At 39.2% G+C, this 27439-nt stretch overlaps 2 protein-coding genes across 3 annotated transcripts in view; one reads left to right on the forward strand and one right to left on the reverse strand.

The window, feature by feature from the left end:
- Positions 1–21921, forward strand: part of tpp1 (tripeptidyl peptidase I) — a 33088-nt gene extending 11167 nt beyond the window's left edge. Inside the window, exons 5-13 of the mRNA XM_060829297.1 lie at positions 1596–1717; positions 2995–3173; positions 4110–4308; positions 5718–5906; positions 7527–7599; positions 9029–9146; positions 11097–11258; positions 14190–14327; positions 21554–21921. Of these exons, the coding sequence (XP_060685280.1) occupies positions 1596–1717; positions 2995–3173; positions 4110–4308; positions 5718–5906; positions 7527–7599; positions 9029–9146; positions 11097–11258; positions 14190–14327; positions 21554–21709 (1336 nt within the window). The 3' untranslated portion in view covers positions 21710–21921. The remainder of the gene's footprint in view (positions 1–1595; positions 1718–2994; positions 3174–4109; positions 4309–5717; positions 5907–7526; positions 7600–9028; positions 9147–11096; positions 11259–14189; positions 14328–21553) is intronic.
- A 251-nt stretch (positions 21922–22172) lies between these two features.
- fancm (FA complementation group M) overlaps positions 22173–27439 on the reverse strand; it is a 185051-nt gene continuing 179784 nt past the window's right edge. For both annotated transcript variants that reach the window (XM_060829295.1, XM_060829294.1), the window contains exon 23: positions 22173–22375. In XM_060829295.1, coding sequence (XP_060685278.1) covers positions 22231–22375 — 145 coding nt within the window. In that variant the 3' untranslated portion in view covers positions 22173–22230. The remainder of the gene's footprint in view (positions 22376–27439) is intronic.

Here is a 27439-nt window from a genome sequence, read left to right on the forward strand (position 1 = left end):
GGCAAAGAAAAATCCCCAAAGTCACTATTTAAAGCAAAAATTTAAGAGTTTTATTCTTTAAGTCTAACAGAGAATATTAACCAACAACTATTTACAACTCCTTTCTTTTAAACCTATCTTTTACCTCCCCCTCTACAAGACTGGTCCGATTTTTAAAAAAAATCCTGATTACAATCTACAAAAAAAACACAATTCAAAACCAGGCAGCTTAGCTGAGTGTCCTGGATAGATTTTCCTCTGTTGTCTTTTCTTCTTAGGGATTCTGCTTCACGGCTCTTTGATAGATATAGGTACCTTTAAGAGAGGAGTTCGGCAGGCAGACTGTATTGTTTTGGTTTTGTTGGTGCACTTTGCCGCTCTGGGTAGCAGTTCAAAATGTCTGACATTTTTATACCCCAAAATATCGGATCGTTTCATTGGTTTTAATATTGTCAAAATACTAAATTCAAGCTTGATTAGAGTTTGGTGTCTTCGGGCATAATTTAAAATGATCGGCTGAATTTGTTTTTGTATCCAGGCAACATAACTTGTGGGCGGCACGGTGGCACAGTGGTTAGCACTGCTGCCTCACAGCGCCAGTGCTACCCGTCCACCTTTATCTAGCTTCATATTCTTTTTGAATTTTAAAAACCTATTGATATTCAAAAACCAATTCTTAACATTATACATCAGCATCTCTCTAATGGTTATTGAATCATTGTGCACCTTCAACTTATTTACTTTGCTATGACTCCTACACATATTTATATACAAAGCCTTTAAACTTTTTTGTGTTTTTGGTGTCTTCACAACATCCAGACTTGACGCTTGAGATATTCTGTCTCTCCAGCCGTTCTGTGATCTCTTCCCATTGTGCTTTCCTGTCCTTGATTTGCTCTCTCTCTTTCCAAACTCAATCCCTCACCCCCATTATTTAATTTCAGAGAAAGTCAGGGGAATCCTTTACTGCAGCGTGCAACTCTGCTGGACTCCAACATCTTGTGTCTGCTACAGCTAAAAGCAAATTAGGAAAAACCTGAACTGGGAGAACTGGCCATTCCTTGACCATTGTTAAACTAGACTTTTCAGTGCTTCTGCCTTTATGACTTCTCTTCTTAAAAAAAACAAGGACAAAATAACCTTTTGAAAGTGGCCGCATCATTAAAATACAAATAGAATTGGACAGCATTATCCAAAGTGTGTGACCACCTTTTGAAACAAAATATCCAAGTAACTCTTCCCCCTCCATAATGTATGACAGGGTGTTCTGTTCATCCCCTAATTCATTATTAATTGGAGTTCTTGTGGCTTTAGACATTTGCTAATGCGTGACTATTCTCTTTCTAATAATTTAGTGTTTTTGTAGCAGCATAATAAAGGGCACAATTGAAAATGCTCCCAAGGTTGTCGCTCTTAAGTCTTTGATTCATATTTGAATAGGAAGATTACACCAAATATGTAGGGAAATAATTGAACTGAGATTACATGAACCAGTGGGAGCTGAACATTTAATTGGTTTTCCTGCTATTAAACTTCACAAAAATTTGGTTTTGCAGTTCAAGAACTGTTTCTGAGTGAAGTTATGGAATTATTCTGTTTCTCAATCTGTATTTCAGCACTGCTGAAAAGCTTTTACCTGGATCAGAATTTAATCGGTACACCAATGGCCGTCACATTTTGATAAGATCTCCACTTAAGTATGAGGTTGCTGAAGAAGTTGCTGAACACATTGATTTTGGTGAGCTATTAAAACAGTAACCTTTGGATACTGTTGTGGATAAATGAAATACTTCAGATACAGTACAAGTCATTCTATCCTGTCCCTGGCTGGCTAATTGTTATAGTAGAACAGATGTTTTATTTTAAGCCAGTCAGCTGTCAGATTCAGGAAATTTCAAACCAAAGTCTACTGACAGATCAGAAACTCTGCCTCTGTGAATTTAAGATATGGAAGTCCTCTTCCCAAAGGGTAGAGTCTAAAACTGAACTTTTCCTCTTATCCATTCACAATGTCGTTCATCTCGTTCTCATTTTGAATTCACTATCACCTTCTTTTTGCCAATGAAAATGTGAAGCGTCTATTTATTAAATACCTCTGCAGATTTATAATCAAATCTATAAATTGATGATCAATGGTATTCTAAAATCAATACTGTTTTACTTTTTTAATTTAGTGTTCTTATTCTGCACCTTTTGTAATCTTCAGGTTCTGATTTCCCCTTCAGCTTTACCTATGATAATTCTGCATGAGTCCACTGATTTAAAAAAAACTATCTTAAGTAAGCCTAACTTATATTCTATTTCCAATTCTTGTTGCTTCTCCCCCAATATTAACTCACTGATCTGATTTTTTTTTTCAATTGCTCATATTCAGCACAGCAGCACACACTTCTCTGTCAGTAGACTTGAAAAGACTAGTTGAGGAAGGATCTTTTGTGCACATTTTCACAATTCTATTTCTTTTCTCACTCTACGTATTCGATAAAGATGTAATTAAAATTTTCTGGAACAGTAATTTGTTTATTATTCATAATAAGTTTAATCGTACTTCGGATTTCTATCATAAATCTATATTACTTTCCTATATGCTTCTCCCAGTTCATCTTTAAATTTGTATGTCTTTCACTGTTCCAAAGTATGCAGTAATTTTGTGTAATTTTTCTGCTACATGCAATTGTCTAATAATCATCCTCTATGATTAGCCACTGTGAAATATCCTGAAGTAGCTCAGTGCCACAGTACTAACCTGAATTGTGATTCCTTACTTGGACACTACTTAGCATCTGCCTTGCTTTAATTCCAGGCTCTGGTATGCCCTAGCCTGCACAACCTTTCCTCAATTCTACACCTGTCTGTCCACTAAGTTCACTTTTCAATCTTTGCAGCAGTTCTGCTTCTATAATGTCTGGCATTTATACAGCCACCTTAATGTAGTAACTTGCCCAAACGAATGGGCAAGTTAGTGGGAAATATTGCTTTCATCGTAAATTTTTTAAAAAATTGTACTTGTTTTAGTTGGAGGTGTACATCGATTCCCTCAGAAAAAGACTGTGATAAGCAAGGCGTGGAAAGCTAGCCGGAATATAGAAGCAGATTTTCACTTGGGCGTGACACCAGCTGTCCTAAGAAAACGTTATAACCTTACTGCAAGTGATGTTGGGTCTCATGAGAATAGCAGTCAAGCTGTGGCACAGGTAATGCTGTTACTCTGACCATATCAAACCCACTGGTAAGCTGGACTTTCAATATCTTTGTTGTCTGTTAGTTGGAATAGTATTTTGTCCAAAGAAATATATATTGTGCCTCCTGAGGAAAACCACCACATCAGGTTTCAAATGACAGTATCATTGAGAAACGTTACCATACTGAAAGGGCATACACCAAATAGGGAAAAAATAAATTTATAAACAGAAACCAAAAATGTGCTGTTGATGGGGAGGAACATTGATTTAGCAAACAGAGACCAGGGATTCAAAGATCACTTAGATACATGGCCGACGTGGTTGGGGGGACTGGATTCGGGAATTTTCATTGGTGGAGCAAGGCCCCATAGGACCTTGGAGCCAAATTGTTCTGAATTGAACAGGATAGATATGCTAATGAATAATCTAATGACTTAAGCATGTTATTTTGTACATTTATTTCATTGATGTTTGATTCGTCTGGAAAATAAAATCAGATGTGGGTGGCACGGTGGCACAGTGGTTAGCACTGCTGCCTCACAGCGCCTGAGACCCGGGTTCATTTCCCGACTCAGGCGACAGACTGTGTGGAGTTTGTACGTTCTCCCCGTGTCTGCGTGGGTTTCCTCCGGGTGCTCCGGTTTCCTCCCACAGTCCAAAGATGTGCAGGTCAGGTGAATTGGCCATGCTAAATTGCCCGTAGTGTTAGGTAAGGGGTAAATGTGGGGGTATGGGTGGGTTGCGCTTCGGCGGGTCGGTGTGGACTTGTTGGGCCGAAGGGCTTGTTTCCACACTGTAAGTAATCTATAGATATTTCCTTTGTTGAGCAAAATGCATTTTCATTAAAGTGAAATAGTATTCAATTTATGATAAACATGATACATGGCAGATTTACTGAACTGAATTCTGTTCCTATGAATTATTTGGATCAATTGTTTTATCTTTTAGTTCCTGGAGCAATATTTCCACCAGATGGACCTCTCAGAGTTTATGACATTTTTTGGTAGCAGCTTTGTGCACCACAATAAAGTGAGTAAAGTGATTGGCTCCCAGGGCGGTATAAAGGCAGGTTTGGAAGCCAGCTTGGATGTGGAGTACATTATGAGTGCTGGTGCAAACATAACTACCTGGGTCTTCAGTAATACAGGTGGGTTTTGATTGCATTTCTGGGTATATCTTTGTAACCACTTGCATGAAGGATTAGCCAAACTATAAGCCTGCCCTTGTAAGACATTTTATGTTTCAAAAAATCCTCAACCAAGCATGAGCCAACTCAGTTTTGTTTTTCTTTAAATCTAATCAAGCTTCAAGATACTTCTGCTTTTACACAGCTTATGATGCTGGTTAAATCAGTATTTGGTCACATGGTAATGACATACAAAGTTCACGTGCATTCGTTATAAGTTGGGTAATATGTAAAGTCCAGTTGGAAATAGCATTCACTTGAAATGTTTTGGCTAAATATGTAATTATGAATTTGATAAACTTCTGAAGTAGCCAAGCTGCATGCATAACAAATAATTTTAGAAATTTTGACCTTTATCCTTTACCATTGTCCATTGATTAGAGTGAATCCGTAAAAAGAGGAAAAGATATTTGCTGAAATACTGTTCAATATTTACCACAACAATTTCACTAAGTTTGTGGAGAGTAATTCGCGGCTTTTAAAATATTGTTTTCAGCAGAAAGTAATTGAAGCAGAGAACATTCTGTATCTTAAGAGTAGATAAGCATTGGAAACAGGCCCAGATTGGAGTGACTTGATGTTGCTGAATCAGCTAGAGATGGGATGGGATAATGACCTGAGGATTGGGAGCTGAGCTTGCATTACTACTGAGACTACTGAGTCAGCCAGTGGTTTGAAGGAACTAAGCTTATTCAGCATCCTACGTTAGGCAATGATTCTGAAATTTGTAAGTTTCCAAAGAACTAATTCCCCAACCACACACATGATTCAGAATGGTTTTGTAACATGGCAGCTGGACAATCTGAAAAACCTTGTTAGATGCCATGAAAGTCATCCATTCTGGGCAAGTGATGTGTACATGCAGTCAAATGTTTGAGTGAAGTTCAGTTCAGTTCAGTTAACCTCCTTTTAATGCTGACCTATTCAACCTCCTGCTAAGAAATGCAAGTTACCGCGATGACACTTTGGCTGAGTTCTTATGTAAAGTAATTATCTCAACGGACAGCACACCACATCTGTGCTTTTGAAAACAGCAACTTACTCCAGGTTATGTGACTACATTTTAATGCTGTGCAGGTTCATGTGTGTTGGCAGATTGAAGTTTGTAATTGGAAATTACTGTCGCTGTGACTCTGACCACCATTCACATTTGAGGGTTTAAGATTTGGTATGTTCAAGAAGATTGCAACATGAGTCAGTTCCTTTTCATTCATATGTACTCCAGAACAATTGGCTGGCTAATCAGAAAGTGTTTTGATTGTCTTAAATTCTCCCTGCTCTAAATTAAACAATTTCTTCATAATTTTATCCCAATGTTTATCAGAATAGTTGCAAGGAAAAAGTAAATTAAATATTGTTGATCTCTGCAGGAAGACATGAATCCCAGGAACCCTTTCTAGATTGGATGATGTTACTGAGTAACATGTCATCAATTCCATGGGTCCACTCTGTCAGTTATGGAGATGATGAAGATAGTCTATCTTTGGCGTATTTGGACCGAATCAACATGGAGTTCATGAAGTCAGGTGTCCGTGGACTCACAATACTCTTTGCTTCTGGTAAGTGTTTTAAATTTTATACAAAATAGCTTCTAAAGTGAGTTTTTCTTTCCACTTGTGTCTTCATATGATGTACCCGAACTTGGAATCAAGAGTATCTTTTTGAAAAATTCAATACAACTTGCAGAACCCTGAGATACAGAGAGATGTGGGTGACCTGAGACTGGGAGACAAATAGCAAATGGTACTTTATTGCAAGAGGAATAGAATTTGAAAGTAGGATGTTTTGCTACAGATTGATTGATGGGATCACAGCTAAGGTGCTATGTACAGTTTTAGATTAGACTTACAGTGTGGAAACAGGCCCTTCGGCCCAACAAGTCCACACCGACCCGCCGAAGCGCAACCCACCCATACCCCTACATTTATCCCTTACCTAACACTACGGGCAATTTAGCTTGGCCAATTCACCTGACCCGCACATCTTTGGACTGTGGGAGGAAACCGGAGCACCCGGAAAACCCACGCAGACACGGGGAGAACGTGCAAACTCCACACAGTCAGTCGCCTGAGTCGGGAATTGAACCCGGGTCTACAGGCGCTGTGAGGCAGCAGTGCTAACCACTGTGCCACCGTGCCGCCCACGGTCTCTGTATTTAAGAAAAGATAGGTGGTTTAGAAGCTGTTTGGAGAAGGTTAACTTAACTGATTCCTGGGATGAAGGAATTATCTTATGGAAAAGTTAGACAGGTTGAATCTGTAGCCGTTCTAGCTTAGAAGAATAAGGGATGATCTTATTGAAGCAAATAAGATCCTGAAAGAACTTTATTCGTTCAAAGGAAGTGGGCATTGCTGGTTGAGCATTGTCCATGCCTATTTGACCTCGATAAGGTGGTACTGAGCTGTCGTCTTGACAGTGGATCTTGAAAGGATGTTTCCCTTTACGTGACAGACTAAACTTAGAAAACAGTTTAAAAGTAAGGGGTCTCCTATTTATGATGGAGATGAGGAAACATTTTCTCTGAGGATCATCTGTCTGTGGAACTCCTATTTTTAAAGCAGCAGTAGTTACATTCTTGACTGACATTAGTGTTGAATCATATCAAGAATATATTGGAAAATGGAACTGAGGCCACAATCAGATCACCCATGATTTTATCAAATGTTACAGTAGGCTTACAGAACTAAATGGCCTGCTCCTACTTCTAGTTCATTGGTACCATGTTAACTACTGTGTTGTTGTCACGTTATTCGATATTTGGTTGGTGAAGTAGCAGGGAATTCGACTAGCTTAAACATGTCATATGACATCAAGTTATAGTCCAATAGGTTTATTTGAAACCACAAGCTTTTGGAGTTCTGCTCCTTCATCAGGTGGAGTAAAGAGAACATAGGCACATGATTTATTGGCAGAGAGGTCAAAAGGTCACACACACACACTGTAGTTGGAATGTTGACAGTCTGAATAATAAGTCTCTGCAGGTAATCAAAAGTGTTACATGGTGTGAGTAAAGTGTCAACAATTGAATTGCAAGTGAAGGGATGACCTATAATATGATTAACTGAGACAGACAAATTAAAATTAAGGTGAAAGTTGCTAAACTTTAAACTTTCAGTTGTAAAAGCTCATGAAAGGCGTGATGCCAGTTAAATTTTAACACTAATTTGCCTTATGGACAGGTGATGATGGTGCAGGCTGCAGAGAAGTTCGAAGAGGAATAAATACCTTCAGACCAAACTTTCCTGCATCTAGGTAATGTCCCAATACACTGTGCAGCTTCCTAATGGGGGGGTAGGTAATATTCAGTAAGCTACTTGCTTTGCATCATTAAACCTCATGAGTTTTATAGCTCATAAATATTCATTTTACTTTTCCTGAACCACAAGTGACACTTGAAATTATATTTATCATTTCAAAACCCATAATTGTTCTCCAGCAATAATTTAATTAATTCATTTTAACATTCTAGATAAAGCTTGAAATGCTGAGGTTATTCTGACCTAATATGTTTATTGCAAGAACTAACTGTGAATTCTAATATGCCAAACTAGAATTTGTAAAGATCAGAAACAGTGCAGTGGCAGTCCAGGGCACGGAAAAGCATAGATCAATATTGTTGTTCACAATTTCCATTGCTTAGCTTGACAGTGTGGAACATGTCAGAGGTGAAATGTTTGCCCACACTAAGGGAACCAACATTGATAAGATTCATCCCCCTGCACCCTGACCTAATTATTGGTTACAGCACGACACAGCCAGATACCCAGTGGAAGGGGCTGGCATATCACGACTAGGTCAGAAGAAACTAGAGTAGGAAAGCCAGGAGGAAATATCAGGAAAAATCTTTCAATTGGCAGCCAGAGTAATTAAGGCACCAACCCAAAACCAAAATAAAGTCTCAAATCATTTCTAGCTCAGCCTTCAATTGAATTCAGCTGGGGGGGGGGGGGGCTGCAGAGTGGTGGTAGTTACCCACCACAGAGGCACAAGAATGAGACAGAAGATCTTTGTGTAGTCAAGCTCCTATTTCCATCCCCCCAACTGGTTAGTCAGTTCAGTGCTTGTTATAGCTTGCCCTTTGTTGCTGAACATTGATTTGAGGTGGTATAATTAACCTGATTTGAACATTCAACCAGGCTGCCATCAGATATGAATAAGTGAGATATGGGAAGTTAGCTTGAACGTCTAACTCAAAATCAAAGCAGGTGGGTGCTGGGGGTTACAGGAATATTGAAGAATGCAGCCAATATTGTAAAATAGTACTAAGAAATACAAATTTTGACTATTTGAATCAAAAACAGAAATTGCTGGAAGAACCCAGCAGGTCTGACAGCACCTGTGGACAGAAAGCAGAATTAACGTTTCAAATGCTGTGACACCCCCTACTGTCACTATTTGTTCTGATAGTTAATACAGTCTTTAGGCGAGATGATATGATCAGTCACTTAAGGATCACTGCAGTGTTTTATTCCGTTGTGTAACCATTTATTATGTAACTTCTAACCTTTATTTTCGTCAGGTATATCCATGCAGAAGGCATCACTTTAAGGTCACTAATTGTTGTAGAAGTTATTAAAACGATGGCTTTCAGAAAAAGATCATATCATAGAAAATGCCATTGGAATAAATATGCTTATTGTATGTGCTGTCCAGCCATAACCAATTACTAAACTTCTTTCAGTCCATATGTCACAACTGTGGGAGGAACGTCTTTCAAGAATCCCTTTCAAATTACATCGGAGGTCACAGATTACATCAGTGGTGGTGGATTCAGTAATGTGTTCAAGATGCCAGACTATCAGTTAAGTATACCTTTTGATTACTAGGTTGGTTTTCTTTTACTGAAGATGGCTTTCTATTCCCACATGAAGCAGACTTAGATTCACCCAAAATAGGTTCATGTAAAGATATGCAGCTCAGGTGCCAGCTGCAGTTGTTGTGGGTATGTTCGCCGAGCTGGGAATTTGGATTGCACTGATGATATCCCTAGTAAGGGGACAAAATGTTTGCAATCTAAATTCCCAGTCTACAAACCTACCCACAACAACTGCATTCAAATAGATACAGGAAGTTAATCCATTTTAATAATGTAATGGTACTGAAGGTACAATGTGGGCAGCATGTCAGACAGGATAATGATGTGGCAGCAATAATTAGGACCCCTCACCTGCCCTCCAGTTCAAGAAAGGCAATATGGCATATAGGATAATGGTGCAGACGTTTTATGGTTTCACATGTGAAGGGAGCCATTCCTGCATCTTGTGCTGCATCTGGGATCTTGGAACATCATTGTTACTTTGGCAACCAAAGTGAATAACTAAAGTGAGTCTTTTCAGGCTGAAAGACATTGCTTGTGCCTCTCCAAATAAAGCCTAAACACTGTAAGAGTCATAGTCATTGAGTCATGGATGTTTACATATATGGTTGGGAATACTTGGGGCTGGGGTGCTTAATCTACAGAGTGACCAGTAAGAGATAAAGTGAAGAGATCGGAGATGCTGCCGGTTTAATCTGTGAGCTAGGTGTTTGTGCCTGCAGGAACAATGTCCTGGCAGCAGCATTCCAGGTCATGTGTGTATGTAAGTAGGCACTGTATGTGCACAGAGCATGAACTGAAGTTTGAGGGTCTGCTGTCCCAGGGAGCAACTCATGAGCTGGAGTCACTAGGTACACAACTTGACTTTCATAACAGGAATTGGTGCTGCTTGTTTTTTTTTCTGTGCAGCCCATGGCAGAATAGTTAAGTGCACAGAAATTTCACGAGATCAGGTACTAATGCATGCAAATAGACCTGTCACCATTCCTGAATGAGGTTCTCATCTCCCCATTTAAAACTTCAATGTAATATCCGATTCTGTTTTCTTAATGTCAACAACCATGTTTTTCTGAGCTTCCCAGTTTCCCAACTGATTCACCCTTGCCCATGTAGTTCAGCTGCTGAGAAAATTCACCCCAATGTGTCTTTTGCTTCTTGAATGTTCAACATATGCATGTTGTTCAACCATGGGGTCACAGTTATACAACATGGAGACAGACCCTTTGGTCCAACTCGTCTATGGCAACTGCATATTCTTAATCTAGTCCCACTTACCTGTATCCCTCAAAACCATTCTTATTTATATACTCACCCAGATGCTTTTTAAATGTTGTAATTTTACCAGCCTCTACCACCACATCTAACAGCTCATTCTGCACATGCACTTCCCTCTGTGTAAAAAAGTCGCTTGGATCGCTTAAATCTTTCACCTTAAACCTGTGTCTTCAGGATGAATAGTCAAGGTCTTTCCCTCAATCTTTGATGATTTTAAAAATGTTTTGGAAGTCACCCCTCAGCCTCTGATATTCCAGGAAAAACAGCCCCAGCCTATTCAGTATCTCCCCATAGCTCAGATCTGCCAACCCTGGCAACATCCTTTGTCAGTCTTTTCCAAACCCTTTCAAGTTTCACAACATCTTTTCTACAACACGGAGACAAATATCAGGGATATGACATGTTTTGAACTTGAATTTTCATCATTGTACTTTTGCCAATGAGCAGTCATGCATTGGAGACCAAAGAGTCCAAGGATTAATTTTATTAACCAGTTCTCAAAACAAACTCAGGGATAAAATACTCAATTATCTCAAAGATATAGTGTTCATTACAAGGTGTGAATCAGTTTTAAAAATCTACATTTCTCTTGAAATGATATAAATAGATCTGTTATGTAGTTGCAAATAAATGATGGGTAATATTCAATTTCATTTTACAGGCTGCTGCTGTGAATTCTTACCTCAGAAGGATGAAATCACTTCCCCCAGCTACATACTATAATGTTAGTGGCCGTGCCTATCCTGATGTAGCGGCTCTATCCGATAACTACTGGATTGTAAGCAACCTAATCCCAATTCCATGGATTTCTGGGACATCAGTAAGTTAATTTATTTTACACTCTGCAAAGAACCTCTTTCCAAACGCACAATTGTATGTGAGCAGTTGAGGCTGTGCATGGGGCCCCATTATACGCAGGCTTATTTTATTTTTCTAGTCTTAGTTCACTGGGAGTTATGGGGAAAATATCTTTAAATTACCCCAGGACTGAATGGATCACATCAAACAATTGGAAATTCAACTGGACGATTAGTGAATGGGAGAGGACAGTCACGCTGCAACTGCGATATTGGGATGAGGCTAGTAAGGAATTTATGCAGAAAATTCAGAACTCCTCATCAGCATTGTGCTTCTCTATTTTGAACCTGGATAGAAGAGCACAGTGACCACGTAAGGTAACATTTTCATAAAACAGATTAAAAAAACAAATTTCCAGCTGTATAGGAGTTGGGAGGTCATGTTGCGGCTGTACAGGATGTTGGTTAGGCCACTTTTGGCATATCGCAAGCAGTTCTGGTCTCCTTCCTGTCGGAAGGATGTTGTGAAACTTGAAAGGGTTCAGAAAGGATTTACAAGGATTTTGCCAGGGTTGGAGCATTTGAGCTATAGGGATAGGCTGAACAGGCTTGAGCTGTTTTCCCTGGAACGTCGGAGGCTAAAAGGTGACTGTAGAGATTTACAAAATCTTGAGGGGCATAGATAGAATAAATAGAAAAAGTATTTTTCTCTGGGGTGGGAACTAACGGGCATAGGTTTAGGGTGAGAGGGAGAAGTTATAAAAGGGGATCTCAGGGGCAACTTTTTCACGCAGTGGGTGGTGCATGTATGGAATGAGCTGCCAGAGTAAGTGTGGAAGCTGTTACAATTCAACATTTAAAAGGCATCTGGATGGTATATGAATAGGAAAGGTTTAGGAGGAAATGGGCCAAGTACTAGTAAATGGGACTAGATTAGGTTAGAAATATCTGGTCAGCATGGACGAGTTGGACTGAAGGGTCTGTTTCTGTGCTATACATCTCTGACTCTATGTAGAGTTACACAGTTTTACAGCATGTCCATGCTGGTGAACAAACACCTCTCTAGTCCCATTTTACTTCACTTGCCCCATAATCTTTATCAAAATTGTTCAGAGATATTATTGCTCACCTCTAAAGCAGGTAGGACTTGAAGTGGGCCTCCTGGTCCAAATGTAAAGGTACTACAACCGCAACACGAGAGCCCTTTTCCCCCTAGCTTTGAATGCTCTTTCTTCAAATGATCATTGAAATACTTCTGTAAATATTTTCATGGTTTCTGCATCCAACACCCTTTTCAGACAGTGGGTCTAGGCACACACTGCTCTCTGAATGAAACATTTCTTCCTTAAATCCTCTCTCAACCCGTAGTCTTAAATCTATGACCCACGGTTATTGACCCCTGTGCTAAAGGGGGAAAAATGTCTTTCTACCTATGTCTTCAATTTTGTGCACCTCACCCAGCACCCCCTCAGGCTTCTCTGCTCCAAGGAAAATGACCCCAAACTACCAAGTCTGTCTTCATATTTTAATTGCTCCATCCCAGGTGTCCTGGTGAGTCTCATCTGCACTCTGTCTGAGGGTCTGGTGACCAGAACTGCACTTTGTTCTGCAGCAATGGCCTAACTAATATCTTTACTCCATCATAAACTCAATTCTCTGCTCATAAAGGCATTTGCCTCCTTAATCATTTTGCCTACTTGTCCTGTTGCCTTGAAGGAGCTGTGCCTATGCCAACCAAGATCCCTTTGATCCTCTGAACGTCATAGGATGCTCCCATTCGTAGTGTCTTCTCTTGCCTTGTTAGCCCTCCCAAAATATATCACCTCACACTTTTCAGGATTCATTCCATTTGCCATTGTTCATAACATTATCTATTATATTTTATCTTCATCCAAACTTTATCCTGGCATCACAAGTCAAGCTAATTTTGAAATGTGAGACGGGAAAGATTTGATTTATTATTGTCACATGTACTGAGATATATTTAAAAAATATTGTCTGGATAGCAAACATCACAAATCGTACCTTACGTAAGTACATCATGGTAATGAAACCAAATGCAGAGTTTCCATTACAGCTACACAGAAGGTGCAGAGAAAGATCAAGTTATTTATGAGAGATCTATTCAAATGTCTGATAACAGCGAGGAAGGTGTTTCTGAATCTGTTAATCGAAGTTTTGTATCCTCTGCCTTACATAAGAGGGTGGATATAGTACAACTGAAGTGGAAGGGGTCTTTGATTATGTTGGCTACTTTCCCGAGGCAGCGAGATGGAGTCAGTGGAAGGAAGGCTGGTTTGCATGATGTTTTGGGCTACATTCACAACTTTCTTGAGATTGTGGGAAGAGCATTTCCTGACCACACTGTGAAGCATCCAGATAGGATGCTTTCTATGGTGCATGTATAAAAACTGGTAAGAGTCTTTGTAGACATGCTGAATTTCCTTCGCCTTCTGAGGAAATAGAGGCATTGTTGTGCTTTCTTGACTGTCGCATCAATGTGGATAGACCAGGATAGATTAGTGATATTTACTCCTAGGAACTTGAAACTCTCTACCATCTCCACCTCAGCACCATTCATACAGAGTGTTCCTCCAATCTGCTTCCCAAAGTCAATGACCAGCTCCTTCATTTTGCAGATATTAAGGGAAGAGATTGTTGTGTTTACACCATTACACCCCTTTCTGTACTCTGTCTCATCTTTGTTTAAGAGATGACCCATGATGGTGTTATCTTTGACAGACTTGTAAATTGAGATTTGGGAAGCTATTATATAAAAATTATCACTAAAGTCAAATATCAAGTTTATCCACAAAGTCCATGTTCATCATATTTCAAGTTCAATCATTGCTATGGATTGCTGTATTGACAGAATTCATGAAGATCTGGAAAGCTAATTAATTTGCCAAATGACTTTTTATTTAATGGAATTGTGTAACTGTTTTTCTCTGCAGGCCTCAACCCCAGTCTTTAGTGGGATCTTGGCCCTCATAAATGATCACCGGTTCCAGAAAGGTCTTCCAGCTCTTGGTTTTGTTAATCCATTGCTTTACAGTTTACAGGAGAAAGGCATAACTGGAGCATTTTTTGATGTAAGTTAAAACAAGATTATTAATTCTAAATTGCTGCCACCTCTTTAGTGCCTGATATTTTAATTATTAATATATATTGTGTTCCATAAGGCAATGCCCTGGCTCTTTGTAGTTGTCAGTGATTCAGGTATACATAGGGGTTTAGAGACTGATGATAAAACTTGAGAATGAACAAATATTTCTGTGGTTGGTTGTTAGTAAGGAAGAAAGCTTTAGAAGAGGCTGATAATCAGGAATACTTAATTTCATAACGGCGAAATAAAGGGCTTTTGCCCGAAACATCAATTTTCCTGCTCTTCGGATGCTGCCTGACCTGCTGTGCTTTTCCAACACCACTCTTGACTGATAATTTCATATGTCCCAATTAAATTTGAGGGCTCTGATAACAAAGTTTCTACAAATATTTAAATCGGAAGAGAGTAACTAAAGCTGGTGTTAATCTTTTGAGAGAAACAGTCTGAATATAAGAAAATGATGGCACTTAGAAAAACCTCAAAAATGTGTGAAAATCAAGAAGTGAACAGTGTAACTCAAAAGGAACACTGTCACCCAAAACATATTACAGGTTCAATAACTTAATCGAGCTCTCAGTAGCAGAGCTCCATTCCAGGATATTCTGAAAGAGGAGGGCAAACAGATTGTGGTACAGACTAGCACTAACAATGCAGGTAGAAAAAGGAGAATTTAGGAAGTAGATGAAAGAACAGCACTCAAAAGTTGGTAATCTTAGTGTGGTGACTAGAACTGTACACAGTTCTCCAGCTCTGGTATAACCAAAGTTCCGTACAGCTCTTCTAATCTATGTCACAACTACCTTACTAACCTACCCTGGTACCTTCAGAGATTGGTGAACAAGCACCCCAAGATTCCTGTATTCCACTGAGCTTCCTAGTGTTGTGCCATTTATTGAGTACTTCCTTGACCTGTTCCAAACTGAATTAACTTACATTTATCAGGGTTAAATTCCACCTGCCATTAATCTACAATGTGGGGACAGAAAGATTTTAATTAGAACTAGCCAAATCAACCAGAATACACAGAGAACAGATGCTAAGTGTTACGACAGGGGGTAAAACCCCTTTGCTAATTTAAACCAGCTACACAGAAAAAGTTCACCTCACGTCTTAATCTGTTAAAATTCGAGAGACAAAGAACTATGCCAGAGGTCACTATTTCAATTAAATCTGTGATTACATTCTTACGACCTGCAACATGTACGATATATCAATTAAAAGTCTGCAGCATAAGACTGCAACAACATAGTCTCATATCCTAGTCTTTAGAGTTCCAAAAATGTAACAGGATTGTGATCTGTATGCACGTCAGTCTCTGACACATTTTAATGTGTATGTCATGAACAATGTTGTAAGGCAAGGCCAGTACCAAACTCGATAGTTCTTTTTTTGATCATGGAGGATATTGAGTTTTTTTTGAAAAGTAACCAACTGGCAATTCAATCCCATCCTCATCTTCCTGTAGCAATACAGCTCCAACTCCAATATCACTAGCATCAATGGCAACTTTAAAAGGTTTGGTGTAGCTGAAACTGGTGTGGTCATTAATAATGCTTTCAAATGGTCGAATGGTTCCTAGCATTGTTCGGTCCACCAAACCTTTGTGCTCTTCTTCAGCAAATTGAGTAACGGTGCCACTACACTGCTGAAGTTTGGAACAAACTTCCAATAGAATCCACTTAGTCCCAAGAATCGAAGCACCTCTTCAAGGTTGGTCATGAACATTTCTCGATAGCCTTAGGCTCTGTGTTCCGAGGGATCAACTTTCCATGACCGATGATACATCAAGAACGTCACCTCTGCTTTTGCAAATTCAATTTTGTTTAAGTTCATTACCAGTTTTGCTTTTCATAGTCATTCAAAGAGCTCTGTCAACTGTAGATGTGATCTTTCCAGGACTTACTAAAGATCACTATATCATCCAAATAGACTGCACAGTTTGTTAACCCAACCACAACTCTTTCCATGAGTCTTTGGAATGTGATGCATGCGTTCTTCATTCCAAAGGGCATCACTTTAACTGATATAGCCCATTTGGGATTACAAATGCAGAAATTTCTTTCGCAGTCTCTGGTAAAGGTATCTGTCAGTAACCATAAGTAAGTCCAACTTGGCGGTGTAACTGGCTTGTCCAACTTTCTTGACACAGTCCTCCAATCTTGGTATTGGATAGAAGTCAGATTTTGTAATGATGTTGACTTTCCAATAATCCACACACAATTATTGCCTCTTGTCCAGTTTGGAAACTAACACGATCGGCAAACTCCACTCGCTCTAACTCAGTTGTTGAGCACTGCCTCCACCTCCTTCTGGACTTGCCAGGCTTTGAAAGGATTAAGCCCATAGAGAGCAGTATTCCCTATATCTACTTTATATACAACAGCATTAGTCTTCCCCATCTAATTCTTACATATGTCCTCATATTGCAGTAACAAACCTTTCAACTGCATTCTATGCTCCCGAGAGTGCTGTATACCTAAGCTATCCATAACCTCCTTAAACAACATAGCAGAAAAGTTTGACCCTTGTTCCGGCTGAATTGCTCTGGGTAGCCCATACCAGAAGAAGAAAACTACCAACTCCTCTACTACCCTTTTTGCCTTGATACTATTATGGAATTGCCTCTGGAAATCTGGTAGACACATCCATTATGGTTAACAAGTACTGGTTCCCACTTCTAGTTTTGTGAAGCAACCTATACAATGAATTATAACCCGTGTGAAAGGTCCTTCAAATGCAGGAATTGGTAACAAAGGTGCTGGTTTTATTACTGCCCATGGCTTACCTCCCATTTAGCATGTATGACACATATGGCAAGAATTAACCACATCCTTGTGCATTCCAAGCCAATAAAAATGTTTTTGTACCTGAGCCAGAGTCTTTCATACCCCTTGTGACCACCTATGGTAGTTCCTGTCTTATACTACTGGCAACATAATCTGGTGCCTTTCAGCCTATTTCACCTCTGCACTAACTGCCGTGGTCTCCATTTCCAGCTTAGGGTGCTATCTTTCCAAAAATAACCTCTGCCTCCTTTTCGGAGTATGCATCCACATCTGTATCTTTTTTGATCTTGTCTTTCTACTGTAAATCCCTTAGCCTTTCAGGACTCGACACTTCTGTCTGACCCCCGCCTGTTCAGGTTTTTCCTGCACCATTACATCAAACAGGGTGTTCGCTAACTGAACCTCAACTCCTTCATCTTTACTCTTTCGTTTTTGCTTCGTGCTGTGACTTATGATAGTGGGATCTGGTTACTACACAGTCTGGGAAAAATACCAGAATATTTTTCTTTTAAATCCTCAGTTGCTTGGTCATCTTTGGGCTTCTCCACAACACAGGGTATCACTCCCACTTTGGATCCTGCTAAATCATCCCCAAGAACAAACTGGATTCCTGGAACTGACACTCTGCCAATACTTCCCTCGTCTTGAGTTGGCATTCCAACCTGGTCTTACATACCTGGTCTGTCCATCTATCCCACAAATTACCAGAGTCTGGTAATGGATCAGAAAAGGTGAAAATTTGTTCATCTCTTACTAATAGACACTGGCTAAATTCTTTAACTCAAAATTATAACTACTTGTCCTTCTCATCCTGTTCTTTGAGTAAGCTTAACCCACAGAGGCAAATTCTTTATAGGGATCAGATACTAAGTCCATACACAGCCCAAGTAGGCTGTGCACTCTCCTACAGCTACTTGGCTCTTCTCCTTTACTAATGCCACTGGCTTAGCTTCTTTTACCACATCTTTTCCCACAGTGCCTTTCTTTAACAACCAGCATTGTGACTTTACATATCCCACTTTACCACAGTTGGCACACCTACATAGAACAATACAGGCCCTTCAGCCCATGATGTTGTGCCGAACATTTCTCCTAGCTTAAGCACCTATCCAAGTGCAGCTTAAAAGTCAATGATTCGGACTCTGCCACTCCCATAGGCAGTGCATTCCATGCCCCTACCTCTGACATCCCCCCTATACCTTCCACCTTGTATATGTCCCCTTGTAACACTCTGTTGTACCCAGGGAAAAAGTCTCTGACTGTCTACTCTATCTATTCCCCTGATAAACCTCTATCAAGTCACCCCTCATCCTTCGCCGTTCCAATGAGAAAAGGCCTAGCACTCTCAACCTTTCCTCATACGACCTATTCTCCATTCCAGGCAACATCCTGGTAAATCTCCTCTGCATCCTCTCCAAAGCTTCCACATCTTTCTTAAAGTGAGGCGACCAGAACTGCACACAGTACTCCAAATGTGGCCTTACCAAGGTCCTGTACAGCTGCAACATCACCTCACGACTCTGGAATTCAATCCCTCTGCTAATGAATGCTAACCTGAGGCCTTTCACCTCTTTTCCACCCTCTTGGGCTTCTTTTTTTAAACAGGTGGTGAACTCTTCCAGTGTACTCTACTCTTTTCTTTCATGGTGGAAGAAACTTCTATCCCTCAAGATGAAATTCTGGCTGGAAGCTTGTCTTATGCACTAACATGTATTCATCTGCTGCCCTTCTCACTTCCTGAACTTTGTTCATCTACGTGAATTCTTATCATCTCTGGAAGTGAATTTTTAAACTGCTCCAACAGAATACTCTCTGAACCTCATAGCTGGGTGCGGGCTTTAAAGATGGATAGAACCTATCAAAATGACTGTTTAATTCTTTCATACTCAACATACAGAAGGAACCAGGTCAGAACTTACGTTTTTAAACCACTGTCTATATGCTTCTGGTATCAAATCATAAGCTCTTAAAATAGCCTGTTTGACCTCTTCATAATCTCTTGATCCCTCATATGACAGTGTGGCAACTACCTCACTAAATCTGCCTACCAGTTTAGTCTGAAATAGCATTACCCATAAATCCTCAGACCATTATCTGCCTAGCCAATTTTTCACATGAAATAAAGGAGGCTTTGATATATTTGTGTACATCACTACCTTCTATTTTAATCTGGATCCTGTTAACTTGACTTTACTGACTAAGTCACAACTTCAAGTTCAAATTCTCTCCTTTTTTCTCCGCTAAGAACCTTCTCAGTCTTCAAACTCCATTTTCCTCAAATGTAATTTAAGTTTTTCTAACTCTACTGCACTTGTCTGTTTATCTGACACACTTAAGTGTTTGAGTAACTCCCTTACAATTTCAGCTTTACTTTTATTCTTGGTTAAATCAAAATCTAACTTCTTTGCTCATTCTAAAAGTATAGCCTATTTCTTTAACTTTTTTGGCAAATCTGAGAATCATCTTCAAACCCCAGAACCCCTCTAGCAATTTTAAGAGCCATTTTTCTCACTTTTAATTAAACCAACCACAAGTCACTGAAATTAAACAAATTATCTCACCTGTGTTTTATTTAAAGATCTAGAATACTAACCTGCAAGCGTTTAAATCTGCTGGGCTTTTTCATACCCCAAATCTATTCACATCTGTCCAAAGTTCAGTCTGGATTTGTCGAAAATTGTTCAAATCGCGGATGAGAGCCCGCAAACAGTTACGACACTAGGTAAACCCCTCTGCTAATTTAAACCAGCCACACAGAAAAATTCACCTCACGCTGTAATCTGTTAAAATTACAAGAGGCAAAGAACAATGCCAGAATGCATCCAACCAGAGCTCTATCAACAAACACATTGACTTGGACTCCATTTACCACCCCGAGAGAAAGGACAGGAAATGACATCACCAACCCAAAAAAACCCAAAAATACAAGTAGAAAGCAAGAAACATCAGCTGTGCTTCGTCCGGAGGCTCACTGAAGATGTTCCCTAGTAGGGTGACGAAACATCTGAAAATAAACCTTCCAACTCAACGAACAAGCCTACATAGAGAAGCTCAACCTGAGCTACAGATCTTCTCAAAACCCGCCAATATTAAAACCAACAATTACTTACCTAAACCTATCTTTTACCTCCTACTAACAAGTCAGATTTTTCAAAAATCCGATTAAGATTTTTGTTTAAAAAACCAGTCAGCTTTGTCAATTCTCCTTTTGTAGATTTTTCTCGATAGGTTTTCTGTAGGTCTGTTTCAACATTCTGCTGCACAAATTTATAGACAGGTACCTTTCAAAGAGCTGTTCTGTTAACAGTTTGTACTTGTTGGTAGCTTCTCCTTCTAACTGTTCAAAATGTCTGGTTTTACTATCAAACTACTAAATTCAAATTTGATTGGATTTTGGTATCTTGGGGCATAATTTAAACTGATTGACCAAATTTGAATTTGTTTTTACTTCCCAAGTGTTACATTCTTACTTTATTCAGGACTCTGCTTTGTCAGTCCTTGTTAGCTTTTCAACTCTCAAAGATACAGTGCACCACTACATTTTCATAACATTAGGTAAATTTGTCAAAGCAGTGGGGCACATTTAGGAAAGTAGTAGGGAGAGGATGGGTCCAACAAATGGTGTGTACCCTGCAGATGGGACAAAGGAAAACAAAGGGTTATGCAAATACTGAGGGTAGAAAACAGCAGAAGCCTTCCGAATACAGAATGTGCAAGGGGAAACTGATGAAAGGATGAGTAGGGCCCATTAAGGACCACAGTGGTAATTTGTGCGTGGAGCCAGAGGATGTAAGTAGGATTCTAAATGAGTATCTTGTATTGGTGTTCACTAGTGAGAGGGATAATGTGGATATAGAAAATATATTTAAAGAAGCTAGCATAGACAGAGAGGAAGTTCTGAGTGGACTGGCAGGCTTAAAATTAGAAACATCTCCAGGGCTGGATGAAACCATGCATCACAGGAAGAGTTTTGATTAGACTCCCCTCAACACTTACCCATTAAACTGAATAATTTTCTTGTATCTACTTCGCTGTATAATGAATAAAATGTTCACGTTGGCAAAATTGCTTAAACGAAAGCTTAGTCTTCCCAAAAATCGCAGTATTGTGTTAAATTCAGAACACAGATAATGGAGTTTAATAGAACTCAAAGTTGAACCAGGACAGAGACACTTCATTGCTCTGTAGTATTGAAATTATCGCCTGCCTAATAACTCATGAAGATCTAAACATAACATTGAATAATTAATTTGCTTCTACTTTATAAAGTTAATCTGGAGAAATACCTTTAACTCTCAAAGAGCACAGTACAACACATTGAAGGCTGGAAAATAGTATTAAAATACCACTTTGAAAATGTTATATTTAGAAGTATTCCTGTTACATTGCTAATTGTGAATTCTCAATTTTCTCTTTAAATCATAAGGTAACTACAGGATGCCAGTTGGGCTGTCTGGATGAAAAAGTTGAAGGGCAGGGATTCTGTGCTTCTCAGTCTTGGGATCCTGTGACAGGTTGGGGGACACCCAACTATCCAGAACTACTCAAGGCACTCCTTACTGGCAAATTGGCTGATCCATAACCTGAATCAAGTATTTAACAATTTGAATGTAAACTACATGCTGTTTCTGACCTTACCTTTGTGCGTGTGTCGAGACCATTAGTGTTTATTACAGAAATTGATGGAAACAATGTTTTTTTGGAAAAAAATCTGCAAACAAATATTAAGCAGCACTGAAAAATACAATACTTATTGATGCCACCAACAATATTTTGATTAAACTACTACTCAAACGGAGAGAGTTAATATTGAATTCATTAAGTTAAATAACTGAGCAAATATGAAACACCTTAAATCTAAAGATATCTAAACTAAGCACTCAATCTAACGGATTTTGTAACTAGTTCATCTGACTAAATTTACATGAATTGTTTAAGTTATAGGTTATTGAACTTTAGTCAGATGGCAGAGACTGAATGATAATATTTGAATATGCTGATAAAATTCTGTTGAAAGATTTTATTTACATAATTTATACATCAATCATGAAACATTACAGAAATAAAGTGCATTTAAAGATGCCCACATTAGGCCAATTAAATTTATGGCTGTACATTTTGTTTCTGGTTAGATAGTCTGAGATGATCAGGTACCATTTGTCGATCAAATACATAGTGAAGGTAGCGGTAGATTTCTTCAGCTCGGCGGTGACTAACCTTTCCTCGAGATGCTATTTCATCCACTGAACTAGAATGATTGAAAATAATAACATTAACTACAAACTTATCAGATAAAAAAGACTTTCACAACAATAGGGAAATGCATACCTCAAAGAAGTGTAATACCAATGTAGTATACAATAGTTTAAAAATATTAAAATTCTTTAATCAACTAATAAATAATAAAAATAAAACTTTGACATCCTGGATTTTTCAATGTACAATTGTACCTTGTTTTTAAAAGTAGACACCACTAGGAAATATGTGTAACGAGGAAGATGACATGAAGAATCATAGAGATGTACAACATGGAAATAGATAGATAGAACATTACAGTGCAGTACAGGCCCTCGATGTTGCGCTGACCTGTCATACCAATCTGAAGCCCATCTAACCTACACAATTCCATGTACATCCATATGCTTGTCCAATGACGACTTAAATGTACTTAAAATTGGCGAATCTACTACTGTTGCAGGCAAAGCATTCCATACTCTTATTACTGTCTGAGTAAAGAAACTACTTCTGACATCTGTGCTATATCTATCACCCCTCAATTTAAAGCTATGCTTCCTCGTGCTTGTTGTCACCATACTTGGAAAAAAGCTCTCCCTGTCCACCCTATCTAACCCTCTGATTATCTTATGTCTCTATTAAGTGACCTCTCAACCACCTTCTCTCTAACGAAAACAGCCTCAAGTCCCTCAGCTTTTCCTCGTAAGACCTTCCCTCCATACCAGGCAATATCCTAGTAAATGTCTGCACTCTTTCCAAAGCTTCCACATCCTTCTTATAATGTGGTGACCAGAACTGTACACAATACTCCAAGTGTGGCAGCACCAGAGTTTTGTACAGCTGCAGCATAACCTCATGGTTCTGGAACTTAATCCCTCTATTAATAAAAGCTAAAAAACTGTATGCCTTCTTAACAACCCTGTCAACCTGGGTGGCAACTTTCAAGGATCTATGTACATGGACACTGAGATCTGTCTGCTCATCCATTGATCCAACCCATCCATATATCCTAAATTAATCTAAACCCATTTGCTACATCCCTCTAAAAGTTTCCTATTCATAAAACCATTCAGGTGTCCTTAAATATTGTAATTGTACTGGCCTCCCCCACCACCTTCTCTGATAGTTAATTCCATACTCTTACCACCTTCTGCATGAAAACATTCTCCCTTTTAAATCTTTCCCCTCTCACCTTCAACTATGCCCTCTAGTTTTGGACACCCCTACCCTGGGGAAAAGACCTGAACTATTCACCCTATCCATGCCCTTCACAATTTTAAAAACTTCTATTAGGTCACTCCTCAGCCTCAACACTCCAGAGAAAATAGCCCCAGGTGATTCAGCCTTTCCCTATAGCTCAAACTTTTTCAAGTTCCACACTATCTTTCCTATAGCAGGGAAACCAGAATTGAAAGCAGTATTCCAAAAATGCCTAACCAATATCCTGCATAGCCACATGACCCCCAAATTTGGGTACTCAATGCAGTGACTGATAAAGGCAAGCATACCAATACCGTGTTTACCTGCAAACAAAGGTCTCTTCACAGGAGGCTCCCAAGCACTGAGGATGTCACCTAGAAAGGGGACGAAATGTTTGCAACAAAAACTCCCAGCTCGGCGAACAGAACCACAACAAAGGTCTCTTTATTCAGCAGCACTCCTCAGGACTTTTAAGCACATACATCCTATCCTGATTTGCCCTACCAAAATGCAGCATTTCTCATCGACCCATTGGCTAATCTGATCTACTCTGAGCTAACCTTCTTCCCCTGTCCATTGCACTTATCTAAAAACACTTGAGCCAGGCAACATCTGCGTGGGAAGAACCTCCAGGTCTGTTGTCTCTCTCTCTCTCTCTCTCTCTCTCTCACTCACTCACACACACAGGTGCTTAAGCCAGTTGTAGTCACTATAAAGATACCTAATTTCTTTTTAGAATGTTAAAGTAGAGAACAAACATCCTAGGACTGTCACACTAAATGCCGGAATTTGGATTCAGATCATTTTTGGAACTATGATGTGGTACCAGATAACAGCTATTAAAAGAATAAAGGCAACTTTGCAAGAAGCAGTGATGTGGTGTCCAGATATTTGATATCTGGACAACCCATCACAAGCAGACAAATACATATTTCCATGGGCATGTAGAATCTTTAACTTCCTTTGACAATGTATCTATAAGCCTGCAATTAGATCAAATCAGTTGCACAAAGGTGGCTTTCTATCTTTAAAAATTAAATTACAGTCCATATGAGACAGCACAGAATGGACCTTTCAAATCAGCCATCCCTGTACCCGCAATTTTAATCAATTTAAGACTCCTTCTCATCTTTCTTCATCTGAATCTATCCTGAACTGCTATTTCCGTCTGGCTCATATGCCTATCCAACTTTCCTTTAAATGTACCCATGCCATACCTTTTAATCAGACCCGGAGATGGAAAGTCCTATATTCTCACCGCTCTAAGTTATTGAGAAGTTTCTTGTGAATTCTGTGGTTAATTTCTTAGTGATTACTTTATACTGATGGCCTGTAGGTTTTCTCTACGCAAGTGGAGACATTTTGCATCAACTTTATCAAAACTTTTCACAACTTTAAATAAAATCTCTATTATGTTACATCCCACACTTTTCAAAAAGACCTAACATATGCATGCTTGCCCGAGAGGTATATTTCAATATTTTTGATACTATCCTCAATTTTTTTTTTAAAAAGTCTTCAGTGACTTGATTGATGACACTGAAAACCGGGAGAACTAGCAATTTGGATACAGAACTGGCTCAAAGGTAGAAGACAGAGTGTGGTGGTGGAGGGTCGCTTTTAAGACTGGAGGCCTGTGACCAGCAGTGTGCCACCAGGATCGGTACTGGGTTCACTGCTTTTCGTCATTTATATAAATGATTTGGAATGTGAGCATAGGAAGTCTGGTTAGTAAGTTTGCAGACAACACTAAAATTGGAGGTGTAGTGGATAGCGAAGGTGGTCATCTCAGAGTACAACAGGAACTTCATCTGCCACTCCTCAGCCCCTTGGCCCATCTAATCAAATTGAGACAAATGTGAAGCGCTGCACTTTGGGAAAGGTAAATCGGGGCAGGTCTTATATACTTACTATTAAGGTCCTGGAGAGCATCGCTGAACAAAGAGATCTTGGAGTCCAAGTTCATAGTTCCTTGAAAGTCGAATCACCTTGATAGTGAAGGCGGTGTTTGGTATGCTTGCATTTATTGGTCAGTATCTTGAGTAAAAAAGTTGGGAGGTCATGTTGCATCTGCACAGGACATTGGTTAGGTCACTATTGGAATATTGCGTGCAATGCTGGTGTTCCTCCCATGGGAAGGATGTTGTGAAACTTGAAAGGGTTCAGAAAATATTTACAGGGTTGGGGGGCTCTAGGGAAAGACGGAATAAATTGAGGCTGTTTTTCCTGTAGCATCAGAGGCTGCGGGGTAATCTTAGAGGTTTATAAAATCACAAGGGACATGGATAGGGTAAATAGACAAGGTATTTTCTCCAGTGTGGGGAAACCCTGAACCAAAGGGCATAGGTTTAAGGTGTGAGGGGAAAGATTTTAAAAATTTCCAACATTAGAATTCCTACTGTATGGAAACATGCCTTTGGCGCAACAAGTTCATACTGACCCTCTGAAGAGTATCCCACCCAGACCCATTCCCCTACATTCACCCCTGACACATGCACCCAACCTATACATCCCTGAACACTATCAGCAATTTAGCATGGCCAATCCACCTAACCTGCAAATCTTCAGGTTGTGGGAGGAAACTGGAGCACCCAGAGGAAACCCATGCAGACACGGGGAGAATGTGCAAACTCCACACAGACAGTCGCCTGAGGCTGGAATCGAACCTGCATCCTAAACGCTGTGCCACAATGCTGCCCCATTTAAAAAGGACCTAAAGGGAAGCTTTTACACACAGAAAGTGATGTTTATATGGAATGAGCTGCCAGAAGAAGTGGAGGAGGCTGGCAAACGGGACTATATTTATTTAGTATTTCTGGTTGGATAGACAAACTGAACTGAAGGATCTGTTTCCATGTTGTATATCTCTATGACTTTATAAACCTTTTACAAAATGGCAGGTTCAATATTAGTTTATCATAATTTCTTTATTTTTAGAAGGACAGAAAGTAAAAGTAAATTGTGCTTGGCTTGCTTTTCTGTTGGACTTTGTGACTTGTGTATTTGGTCTCAGACTCTTTTGCCTCTTGATCCCATTCAAATTTTCTTTCACAAAGTCACCATAGTCCCAAAAGATCGTAGGGCTACTTGGTGGTGTTTAGATATTTTCTAATCAACTTGTTCAGAGATGTTATGACCTACAGTAACATTCAAGGCTGTGGGCTTACTGTAGGAATGTGTGACTGGTACCTTTTCTGTACTGTAAGGTTCTATGATTCTATGAATCATTACTCTAAGTATCAATTCTGTTTAGTCTGTAGCATTTCCTTGTGTGAATATTGACAACCTGGTTTAAGCAATCAAATCTCATATGCATTATATAGCAATGTTTACTAGTTGACTAGGTAATCTGATGGTAAAAAGATTGCTACTAGTAAGACTGGAAAATTAATTGACATGTCAAGAAACCTGAAATTTAGTTAAGATAATTTATATTTCTCATACAAAGGTGTATTTTTATATACAATTGGCATAAACAAGTTATGGAAATTAGTTACTAATTATGCTAACTGTGGCAGAAATTAAACCTCAGGTTTTCTGTTTTTAGCAGACTTGTTCAACATTTAGAAAATTTTTGATAAACTGTTAGTATTTAAGGATAATTTAGTTTTGTATTTATGGAACTGATTTTGTCCTTGTCACGCTCATGAAGTTGGTTGGTATAAACAAAAATTTGGAGTTGTATATAATGGTCAGTTGAATCAATTACCACTATTTGCCTTACATTACTAACCAAATCTAAAATTACCCACAGTTTCTCTGAATGAAATATATTACAAAAATTGTACTACAATTCCACCATGATAAATTGATTAAATCCAGATCCACTACAGCAGCTAAACCATTAAAAAGCTGTAACATATCATATGCTGTACTA

This window comes from Hemiscyllium ocellatum, chromosome 8, assembly GCF_020745735.1.
Source record: "Hemiscyllium ocellatum isolate sHemOce1 chromosome 8, sHemOce1.pat.X.cur, whole genome shotgun sequence".
NCBI classification, from domain to species: Eukaryota; Metazoa; Chordata; class Chondrichthyes; order Orectolobiformes; family Hemiscylliidae; genus Hemiscyllium; species Hemiscyllium ocellatum.